The sequence below is a fragment of the Artemia franciscana genome, chromosome 14 (assembly GCF_032884065.1).
Source record: "Artemia franciscana chromosome 14, ASM3288406v1, whole genome shotgun sequence".
In the NCBI taxonomy this organism is placed as follows: Eukaryota; Metazoa; Arthropoda; class Branchiopoda; order Anostraca; family Artemiidae; genus Artemia; species Artemia franciscana.
The window spans coordinates 36,344,616-36,357,339 of NC_088876.1; the positions used below are offsets into that span (position 1 = coordinate 36,344,616).

Genomic DNA, 12,724 nt, shown 5'->3' on the forward strand with positions numbered 1-12,724 from the left:
TTCCCTGTGTCCCGGTCGTCATTTGTGTCCCGGTCTGTAATTTCCCTTTGAGTGTCCTGGTCGTCATTTATATTCCCTGTGTCCCGGTCGTCATTTGTGTCCCGGTGCTTTGTTGATGGTGATTGCTAATCGAACATTCCTTGTGACCCGGTCGCTTTCTCTTTGAGTGTCCCGGTCATCATTTATATTCCCACTAGCTGTTTGGTGTTGAGGTGGCTTCGCGCCACCCCAACACCTAGTTGGTGGGGGCGCTTCGCGCCCCCCACCGTGCGCGTAAGTCGTTACGCGCCATATGAGTTACGCGCCATTGTAGTTTTGTCCCTATGTCCCACCTGTGAATATAGATATATATATATATATATATATATATATATATATATATATATATATATATATATATATATATATATATATATATGTTTTTAACTACGTAAAACTTGCGAATATACAACATTCTTTGCTGTCCCATTGTCTGTGCATATAAATAGATTCTCAGGTTTACCGACTCTTGAACATGCAACATATAATGGTCCATGGGAAAACAATCCGTATTCAGATCTATACCTCATAATTCTAATGATTGCCCTTCAGCTTTGTTGATGGTGATTGCTAATCGACCATTCCCTGTGTCGCCGTCGTCATTTATATATTCCCCTGTGCCCCCCGGCTTCCCCGTTGTAGTTGTGTCCCTGTGTCCCGGTTGTCATTTATATTCCCTGTGTCCCGGTCGTGATTTGGGTCCCGGTGTCCCAGTCTGTGATTTCTCTTTGAGCGTCCTGGGCGTCATTTATATTCCTTGTGTCCCGGTGTCCCGGTCGTCATTTGTGTCCCGGTCTGTAAATACATTCGTTTTTGAATTGGTCTTTTTTTAGTTTTTAGGTTTTTACCTTTTTTTAGTTTTTTTAGTTCTACCTCATGATTCTAATGATTGCCCTTGAGCTTTGTTGATGGTGATTGCTAATCGAACATTCCCTGTGTCCCCGTCGTCATTTATATATCCCCCTGTGCCCCCCGGCGTCCCCGTTGTAGTTGTGTCCCTGTGTCCCGGTCGTCATTTATATTCACTGTGTCCCGGTCGTCATTTGTATCCCGGTGTCCCGGTCGGTATATACATTCGTTTTTGAAATGGTATATGATGAAATAAATTTTTGAAATAAAAAAAGAAAATAAAAATAAAAAGAAAAAAAGGGGAAAAATACCCTTTTTTTCTTTTTATTTTTTCTCTTTTTATTTTTTTTATTTTTATTTTTCTCCTTTATTTTTCTTTTTTTTTCCTTTTTTTCCTTTTTTTCTTTTTTTTCTTTTTTTTCTTTTTTTTTCTTTTTTTTTCTTTTTTTTTCTTTTTTTTTCTTTTTTTTTTTTTTTTTCTTTTTTTTTCTTTTTTTTTTTTTTTTTTTTTTTTTTTTTCTTTTTTTTTCTTTTTTTTTCTTTTTTTTTCTTTTTTTTTCTTTTTTTCTTTTTTTTTCTTTTTTTTTCTTTTTTTTCTTTTTTTTTCTTTTTTTTTCTTTTTTTTTCTTTTTTTTTCTTTTTTTTTCTTTTTTTTTCTTTTTTTTTCTTTTTTTTCTTTTTTTCTTTTTTCCTTTTTTTTCTTTTTTTTTCTTTTTTTTCTTTATTTTTTTTTTTTTTTCTTTTTTTTTCTTTTTTTTTTTTTTTTTTTTTTTTTTTTTCTTTTTTTTCTTTTTTTTTTTTTTTTTTTTTTTTTTTTTTTTTTTTTTCTTTTTTTTTTTTTTTTTTTTTTTTTCTTTTTTTTTTCTTTTTTTTTCTTTTTTTTTCTTTTTTTTTTTCTTTTTTTTTTTTTTTTTTCTTTTTTTTTCTTTTTTTTCTTTTTTTTCTTTTTTAGTTTTTTTAGTTTTTTAGCTTTTTTAGTTTTTTTATTAGTTTTTTCTTTTTAGTTTTTTTTGTAGTTTTTACCTTTTTTAGTTTTTTTAGTTTCTTTTTTACTTATTTCCTGGTCGTCATTTATACTCCCTGTGTCCCGGTCGTCATTTGTGTCCCGGTGCTATGTTGATGGTGATTGCTAATCGAACATTCCTTGTGTCCCGGTCGCTTTTTCTTTGAGTGTCTCGGTCGTCATTCATATTCCCTATGTGCCGGTGTCCCGGTCGTCATTTGTGTCCCGATGACCCGGTCTGTAATTTCGTCAGTCGAAAACATGACGTCAGTCGATACACAAACATGACGTCACTCGACAGACACACACACACAGACAACTTATTTTTATATATATATAGAAGATGCCCCGGTGTCCCGGTCGTCATTTGTGTCCCAATGTGTAATTTCGTCCATCAACAAACATGACGTCAGTCAACACACAAACATGACGAAACACACACACACACACACACACAGAGAGAGAGAGAGAGAGAGAGAGAGAGAGAGACAACTTATTTTTATATATATAGAAGATAGATAGATTTTTGAAGTTACCAGTTTTTTAATTCTTCAAGAAATTCAATCTCTTTTCATACTGTTGTCTTTCCAAAGGTATTTGATTATTCAAGCAAGCCGATTAACAGCGTAACGGACAGACAACTTTCTTTTTATATATATATATATATATATATATATATATATATATATATATATATATATATATATATATATATATATATATATATATATATATATATATATGAGAAGCAAATATATAGTTGTATAACAAATACTGGGGGGAGGAGCAATTGTTGTTTGGTTAATCCCTCTACCAGGTATGGAAAGAGTTCCAAAGCTGTCAGTAGCAGAATTCGACAGAATTCCCAAAAGCTGCCGACACTTCAGCAGCGCAATTTGCGTTGTGGCAGCTTTTCTTTGAGCAGAGACAGTTTTTATGCACAAAAATGGTATTTTCACACAAAACCTGCAAACAAATTTTAAAACTATCAAGCAGCATTGATACTATACTACCCAATTTTTCGCACGACGGCCCTCTCCAGTCTCAATAATACATGCTAGACTCAGACTGAAAGGACTTTATCAATTTATTATTATCTATCAGTCCTGGGTAACTTTGCTGAGGTAAGTATGCTGGGACTGTTTTGAAAAACTTTTCATTTCAGTTCTAGTGATTTTTTTTTTTTCTTCTATATTTTTGTATTGCTGAGGACTTCTTGGACATAGGGTCGAAATATTCATTCTAATTTGTTTCTCACTGTCTTGAGAAATTCCCTATTGTTCTTCTTGTTTTTGGTGTTTGTGGTAGACATATGGGGAGGTTTTAAGCCCCCTGACCTCAAAAAGCCCCCTAACCTGGCCACGCGAGATAATGGAAAACAGGATTGCCCCCCCCCCCTCAGAAAACAAAATAACGATTGAAACTACTTATGTCGATTTTCTTAAGCTTATTCATAAGGAGTTTGGCTATGAATCCTAAAAGTAAGAAGATTAGATTTTATTAATAAATAGTAGAGTGATTCATACTTGAAAAATGTGAGCCTGAGAACACCATAATAGTCAGTGAGTTTGATGTTTACACGGAATTACGGAAGATTAAACCGAATACATCTTCATACCCTGGTGAATTACCTGCCAAACTGCTACGTGAATATGCAGCCTTTATAGCATTACCACTGTCCAGCATCATTAACGAGTGTTTTGCTTCTGGCTTTTTCCCGTTACAGTGGAAAAGGGCCTATATTAGAATTATTCCAAAGAAGCACGCCCCTAGTGCATGCGACGATCTCCGCCCGATCTCACTTACACCTTGTTTGGCGAAAGTAACTGAGGCCTTTATACTCAAGTTTCTTCTTAAACAAATTCATGGGCGTATTGATAAATTCCAGTACGGTGGACTCCCCAAGTGTAGTACTACAATCTACCTAGTACGGATGTTTGACTGCGTCCTCCAATAGCTTGAAAAAGGTAGCTGTTTCGTCGACATTTGCGCAGTGGATTTCCGAAAGGCCTTTGACCTAATCCGCCACCGGACTGCAGGCATGAATCTCCAGGAAATGGGGGCCAAACGATGCACCCTTGGCCTTGTACTTGACTTCTTAACTGGCAGAAAACAAAAAGTCTTTGCACTCCACGGAAACGATTCGGATTCATCATGGTCAGATACTTCTTGCAGGGCCCCACAAGGCACAAAATTAGCTGGAATAATTTTCCTGGCTGTAATTAATTCCCTGCTTAACCATCACGACGACCGTTACAAGTTTGTAGATGATCTGTCCATAGTGCTCGCTTGCCTGGTCGAAAACACTATCATAACAAAGCAGTTTTCAGACCAGTTATTTGATCAGCTAAAGACCGAATGCTCAAGTCATGATCTTACCATTAACGTAGCCAAGTCGAAGATAATTCGTTTCAACCCTCTGAAGCGGAATATAGATATGTCTCTAATCCCTTTCCCGATTGTGAACGAAATAAAATCTTAGGAGTAACTTTCACTAGTGACTGTAGTTTCAGTGCCCATATTAATTTAACCGTCCACAAGGCTAATGCAAGCCTTCAGACACTTACCAAAATGAGGCGTTTTGGGTGTGCCTTCTCCATGCCTACACTTGTTATGTTCGCCCGTTGCTCGAGTACGCGTGCTCGGTGTGGGGTCCATCTGCTATCCGCACAGCGTACCTATTACGCGACATAGAGTGCGTCCAGAAAAGAGCAACAAGGATTATACTCCGAGACAGTGGCATACCCTACGATCAAGCCCTCGCTAAATTAAATTTATCTCCACTTAAAGTCCGGCTGGAACACCTTATTCACCAATTTGGAAAATTCATCCTAGCCAATAAGAGCCACCGATCTTTACTACCCGAACCAGCCCCTCCCAATAGCCGAACTTGAATACGAAATAAACTTGTACCCCCTGAAGTACGAACCAATCGATACGCAAACTCATTTGTGCCTTTTTTCACATCAGTTTTTAATGCTGAGTTGTAGTGTGTGATTTTTGTTTAAATGTATGATTTTTGTGAAAAACTGAATTTAGCTCTATGCTACGATAGTTTTTAATATACCGATCTCTCTCTCTCTCTCTCTCTCTTTCTCACTCCACGCAAAAATCTAAGTGTTCTACATATTTAACCACAAATATAAAAAATAAACTTAGAATTACAAGAATATTACCACTATATATAGAGCACATTATAAATATTTGCAAGATATTTCACATATGATTATAAATGAATTTCGTACTGAACTGAAAGGAAATTGTTTCTCAACATGTAAATTTTAATCCCTTTGGGCAAATTCTCTCTCGAATAGCTCCATAATCAGGTTCTATCAATAGCAAGATGTTGTACCATCCACCTATAACTCTATTTATTTAGTTTTTTGGGGGAGAGGAGGACAGTAAAAATGGCTGGAAGTGAGTGAGGTAAGTAGGGTTTTGTAAAAGGCGATGTTTACCCATACAAGTTTATTAACTTCAGGTATGTTGTTAATTTGTTTTTTAATAAAAACCCTTTTGCTATGAAAAAAAAAATGTAAACCAGAGTAATAAATTATAAATAACTAAATACAGAAAGCGCTCAATTATCTACAGGCGTATTTTTCGCGTAGCAGAGTTCTCACACGACAACAGCACAACGTACTATGCGGCCGGACTAGGTTACAAAAACCAGTTAACAATATTTCCAAAACGTGTGTAAATAAAATGTAAGTGATAATAGTGCAGCAAAATAATACTAAAGACAAATAATAACAGAATTGTGAATGAAACGACATCTGCCAGGCAAGGCGGAAAACATTGCTGGAAGTTCATTCTAGGGGTCTACATCAATACAAGGGATTTAGCTTATGCCTGACACGTTGTGACATGGTCCATAAATACAAATTGTTTCTCGGAAGTATGGAGATACCTAACAGGTTTAAAGCCTTTAATTAAATTAGTAATTATGGCAATAACCAACATCAAGCTGGCTTTCGATCAAAGCATGTTTGAAGGAGCTCAGAGCAGGCTCAACCCCCTTCCCACCGAAAAAAAAAGAAAATTATATAGGGATATTAGATTTCCTAACTAGACAAAAAATGTCTTTCAATGACAGGACATAAAAAAAATCACTCAATAAAACCAATATCAAGCTAGTATTGACAGAGTGTATCTGTATGAGACCAGAGGAGCCTCACTCCCCCTCCCCGTGTCAAAGGAAAATGAAGTTATATAGGGACTTTGATCTGCTAGAACCAGTTCTGTAATTCCCAGGAAATAGTACAGTCAAACTTGTCAATACAACCGAGATAACTCGCAAAGATAAATAGAAGAGTGATCCACTCCACGCAAAAATCTAAGTGTTCTACATATTTAACCACAAATATAAAAAGATAAACTTAGAGTCACAAGAATATTACCACTAAATACAGAACATATTATAAAAATTTGCAAGATATTTCACATATCTTATACATGTATGTCATACATAATAATGATTATATGATTAATAATGATTATATATAATATTCATATAAATGAATGTCACACTGAACTGAAAGGAAATTGTTTCTCCACGTATGAATTTTAATCCCTCTGGGCAAAATTCTCTCTCGAATAGTTCCATAATCAGGTTCTATTAATAGCACAATGCTATACTATCCACCTTACGTCTCTTTATTTGTTTTGGGGGGTGAGAGGGACAGTGAAAATGGCTGGTAGTGAGTGGGGTAAGTAGGGTTTTGCAAAAGGCGATGTTTTCCCATACAAGTTTACTAACTGCAGGTGTGTTGTTGTTTTTTTTTTTTTTTAATAAAACCCTTTTCCTATGAAAAGAAAAATGTAAACCAAAGTAATCAGTTATAGATAACTAAATATAGAAAACGTTCAATTATCTACAGGCGTATTCTTCGCGTAGTAGAGTTCTCACACGGCAACAACACAACATACCATGCGGCCAGACTAGGTTGCAAAAACCAGTTAACGATATTTTCAAAAACTTGTGTAAATAAAAATCTAAGCGACAATATTGCAGTAAAATAATACTAAAGACAGATAATAACAGAATTGCGAACGAAACGACATCTGCCGGGCAAGGTCGGCAGAGCATTGCTGGAAGTTCATTATAGGGGTCTAGATCAGTGGTTCTCAACCGGGGTCCACATGGACCCTAGGGGTCCATGTAATATTTCCGGGGGTCCACAGGCAAAACACAACAAATTGGGAGTCCACAATGATATTCTGGGGGTCCATGAAGAAAACAAACTCAGAACGCTCTTTATTTTTAAGAATTCAAGTTCTACTGTAATTTATATTATTTTGAATCGGTTTAGAGACCTACTCGGAATGGATATACCGATTTGGGTTTCAATTCCATTCAAAGTTAATGTTGCCGAAATACAATTATCTTTGCAAGAGCCCCTCATCGAATTACAAAGTGATGAAATAATGCGTGCAAAATTCAAAGATGGAAAGTACAGTATATGGAAAACAAATGATGTTGCTACAAAGTACCCTTTGCTCTGGGATAAAGCGCAGTTATACGTTATTGCTTTTCCTACATCTTTTCTTGTTGAAGCAGGATTTAGTCGTGTTTCTCAAATTTTATCAAAAGCTCGCAATAGACTTGACATTGTGAAAAGGGGTGATCTTTGACTATCATTAACATCGATAGAACCAAATATAAAGAAACTTGTCGAGAAGCATCAACCACAGTGATCTCATTAAATAAACATAAACCTTTTCTCATAAACCTTCCTTTTCTCATAAACCTTTCTTTTCTCATAAACCTTTTCCTTTTTTTTAATCACACACTTAATTTCAACTGCTTTTTTTTATCCAGTTTACATAAATAATGTTGGAGTGAATTAAACTTCCTGAGGAGCTCTACTCTCCATGAGCTTTAGTTGCTTGCCAATCGAAGAAACTTGTAGAAACTTGTAATATTGTAGTTATTATCACAATAATAGTAATAATAATACTAATAATTATTATTATATTAGAATATTTTATTTATACTAAATTAGTTTTCATTTACAAATAAAGCTTAATCGTATGCTATTTGTTTGATTTATATTAGTGAAGAATAAAAAATTATTCTTATGTCCAATAGCTATAAAGGGGTCCACCAAGATAAAAAGAGGGGAAAAGGGGTCCAGGGGAAAAAAAGGTTGAGAACCACTGGTCTACATCAATACAAGGGATTTAGCTTATGCTAGACACGTCGTGGCATGATCCACAAATCCAAATTGTTTCCCGGAAGTATGGATACCTTACAAAAGGTGTAAGGTCTTTAATTAAATTAGCATTTATGGCAATAACCAACATCAAGCTAGCTTTCGATTAAAGCTTGTTTGAAGGAGCTCAGAGGAGGCTCAACCCCCTACCCACGGCAAACTATAAAAGGATATTAGATATCCTAACTAGACATAAAAATTTCTTTTAATGACAGGACATAAAAAAAATACATCGATTAAACCATTATCAGGCTAGCAGTTGACAGAGTGTATCTTTAGGAGCAGAGAGGAGCCTCACTCCCCCCTCTCCATGCCAAAGAAAAAGAAACATTATTTAGAGATTTCGATCTGCTAAAATCAGTTCTATAATTCCCAGAAAATAGTATAGTCAAACTTGTCGATAAAATCAAAATAACTCACGACTACCGATACAAGAGTTTGACAACAGCAAAAACATTTTATTTTTTTTGAGGTAGGAGGTCAAACCCTGAAACCCAAATTAACCAATTCGAACAACCAGATCTCTTTTTCAGTGTCCTTGGTACTTGAGAAAAAAAACACTTACCAAAACATAGTTTTACAGGAGGTGCATATCACTCGTTTGGCTTTGGTTTCTTTCATAGATCTAATGATAATACTACAGTTAGGACCAGGACAAAATCGAAGTTCTGGATGAGATTTTACGTAATCACTAAAGGAAAATTGCAAATACTTCTCTCGCAGTCTTGGACGATTCAGTAAAGATAAAACAAAATCTTCGGTGGCTAAAATCTTGCAATCCCCAGACATGCATTGTATTCCTGAAATTTGAAAAAAAAAACATCTGTTAAGCAACACTCAAACACACTTTTTTAACACTAAAAATACTAAAATACGAAAACACTAAATGATTTTTTTTTATTTTAAATAAATAATTTTTTAACACTAAACCACACTTTTAACTTGAAGAGTAATAATCTCTCTTTTTCTATTTTATCACTCTTTCATTTTTTTATATATATTTTTTTAATATATAATCTGTAACGACAAATTTTTAGTTTTCTTGTTTTTCATACCACTCTTTGCACTATTTTACTTTGAATACCAGTTTTTACAATTTTTGTTGATATATTTGAAGTTTTGGTGCTTTTTTGTTTAACCACTTTTTGCGCTTTTTTTGTTTTTGAAGACGGCTTTTTACGTATTTTATAACACTGCTTGTTATTTTAGAATACTGAATACTTTTATTTGTGAACATTGCTTTGTATTTGTATCTTTGGTGTAATTTTTCTAACTGATGGTGCTGTGTTTTCTAGCTCATCTATTAATATAAACAATAATATTTATTTATTTAAATTTAATATTAAATTTAAATTTAATATTATTTATTTATTTATTTAATATTTATTTAAATAAAATAATAAAATTTTATTTATTGTTTATTAATTATCAAAGCATTAAGATAACTGACATTGCAGATTAGCAGAATACACAATTATGCAAGTACAAAACCTCAGTCAAATCGGTACGGTTAGTCGGAGATCGGATAACCGTTGCTTTATTGTATTTATTTTGGATACAATTTTAGAATGCAAAAAATAGATTATTAAGGCACCCACTCTTGGGGGGGGGGGGCAATCCACCTTAAATATTGAATAATACCTTTTATGGTAATTTCATTGAAAAAAATTCAAAAATAGTTTTTTCGTTTCTTAATAAAAAAAGAAAAATCCTTGCACCCCCTCCCTTACATTATTGTGGATTGGCAACCATGCATACTAAAATCATTTCATTTTTGTTATCGCAGCGATAACTTGATTAACTGAACCAAATAAATGCAAACAACACAAGAAAAGGGAGAGAGTGAGAAAAGTCTTGCGTCAAGAATTTAAAAAGTAAAGTAAAGGCCATAGTAAATTAAGATCAGCAGATACAAGAAGACAAAAATTATTTTTAAAGAATAAACGAAACCCAAAACGAAGAGAAATTAAATAAACAATCTTAGCAAAAAAACACACAACAAGTGCTCATATAAATGAATAAATAACAAGAAATTACTACGAAACAATAAATGAAACCCAAAACGAAAGGAAACTAAATAAACAATCATAGCAAGCAAACATACAATAGGTACTAACATAAACGAATAAATAAATCTTAAAAAAAGTGAAAATTAAATTGAATGTGCAAATCAACCTTGAAACGAACAAAAGACACTACAAACGAGAGTTTGGGTTCTGCCTCTTTCTCAAACCGTAAAAGTTTAAACCTATTATGTCAATGGCACTTTACTGAAAAATATTTATATTACAAATATTTTTTTTCGTATATATTAAAACATTGAAAATAAACATAAAAATTAGAGTAGAATTGAATTTGTAGTGATGAGCTTTCAGCAATTAATATCAATATATATCGAATATTCTGTTTAATTTTATTAGTTCTTTCTAACACTGTTGAAGACGAATATAGTTTCACTACAAACAAGAGTTTAGATACTGCCCCCTTTTTTAACTGTAAGAGTGTAAAGCCTACTGCGTCATTGGCGCTTTGCTGAAAACGAATTATATTACAAATATTTCCTTTTGTACTTATTACAACATTGAAAATGAAAATAAAACTTACAGAGAGAACAAATTTTGAACTGATTATTTTCAACAACTGATATCATTCTATATCGAATATTTAGTTTAATTTTATTTGTACCTTCCAAGACTTTTCAAGACACGTGTAGTTTTCAGTAAAGCGCCAATGATGGAGTAGGGTTTAGACTTTTACAGGGAGAGAAGGAGGCAAAATCCAAACTCTTGTTTGCAGTGATTTTTGTTCGTTTCAAGCTTTATTTCCGTATTCAATTTAAGTTTCAATCTTTTCAAGATTTATATATTCATTTGTATAAGTACCTACTGTATGTTTGTTTGCTAAAATTGTTTAATTAATTTGGTTCATTTTGGGTTTCATTTATTCTTTAATGGTAATTTCTAGTCGTTTCTAATTAAGTTTAATATACCATCTGGTAATTTATTATTGAAAAAAAACAATATAGAAAAGGATACAATTGAACTATCATAAGGCTAAGAGCATGGCTACAAACAAATCAATGGCTATAGCTTTCAATTTAAAACATTTAGCTACAATCTAGGAAACTTATTATTTAAGAAAAAATATAGCAAAAGGATAAAATCGAATTATCATAAGGCTAAGAGCACGGCTACAAAAAAAATCAATGGCTATTGCTTTCAATTTAAAACATGTAGCTACCATCTGGTAACTTATTATTTAAGAAACAATATAGCAAAAAGATAAAATCGAATTATCATAAGGCTAAGAGCATGGCTACAAAAAAAATCAATGGCTATTGCTTTCAATTTAAAACATGTAGGTACCATCTGGTAACTTATTATTTAAGAAACAATATAGCAAAAAGATAAAATCGAATTATCATAAGGCTAAGAGCATGGCTACAAACAAATCAATGGCTATTGCTTTCAATTTAAAACGTTTAGCTACCATCTGGTAACTTATTATATAAGAAACAATATAGCAAAAGGATAAAATCGAATTATCATAAGGCTAAGAGCACGGCTACAAAAAAAATCAATGGCTATTGCTTTCAATTTAAAACATTTACCTACCATCTGGTAACTTATTATATAAGAAACAATATAGCAAAAGGATAAAATCGAGTTATCATAAGGCTAAGAGCATGGATAAAAACAAATCAATGGCCATTGCTTTCAATTTAAAACGTTTAGCTACCATCAGGTAACTTATTATTCAAGAAACAATATAGCAAAAGGATAAAATCGAATTATCATAAGGCTAACAGCATGGCTACAAACAAATCAATGGCTATTGCTTTCAATTTAAAACGTTTAGCTACAATTTAGGAAACTTATTATTTAAGAAATAATATAGCAAAAGGATAAAATCGAATTATCATAAGGCTAAGAGCATGGCTACAAACAAATCAATAGCTATTGCTTTCAATTTAAAACGTTTAGTTACCATCTGGTAATTTATTATTTAAAAAACAATATATCAAAAGGATACAAATGAATTATCATAAGGCTAAGAGCACGGCTTCAAACAAATCAGTGGCTATTGCTTTCAATTTAAAACATTTAGCTACCATCTGGTAACTTATTATTTAAGAAACAATGTAGCAAAAAGATAAAATCCAATTTTCATAAGGCTAAGAGCATGGCTACAAACAAATCAATGGCTATTGCTTTCAATATAAAACATTTAGCTACCATCTGGTAACTTATTATTCAAGAAACAATATAGCAAAAGGATAAAATCGAATAATCATAAGGCTAAGAGCAAGGCTACAAACAAATCAATGGATATTGCTTTCAATTTAAAACATTTAGCTACCATCTGGTAACTTATTATTCAAGAAACAATATAGCAAAATGATAAAATCGAATTATCATAAGGCTAACAGCATGGCTACAAACAAATCAATGGCTATTGCTTTCAATTTAAAACATTTAGCTACCATCTGGTAACTTATTATTTAAGAAACAATATAGTAAAAGGATAAAATCGAATTATCATAAGGCTAAGACCATGGCTACAAACAAATCAATGGCTATTGCTTTCAATTTAAAACGTTTAGCTACCATCTGGTAAC

At 33.0% G+C, this 12,724-nt stretch overlaps 1 protein-coding gene across 2 annotated transcripts in view; it reads right to left on the minus strand.

The window, feature by feature from the left end:
• Nucleotides 1–12,724, minus strand: part of LOC136035651 (potential E3 ubiquitin-protein ligase ariadne-2-like) — a 63,040-nt gene that overhangs the window by 23,988 nt on the left and 26,328 nt on the right. For both annotated transcript variants that reach the window (XM_065717558.1, XM_065717559.1), the window contains one exon: nucleotides 8,672–8,906. In XM_065717558.1, coding sequence (XP_065573630.1) covers nucleotides 8,672–8,906 — 235 coding nt within the window. The remainder of the gene's footprint in view (nucleotides 1–8,671; nucleotides 8,907–12,724) is intronic.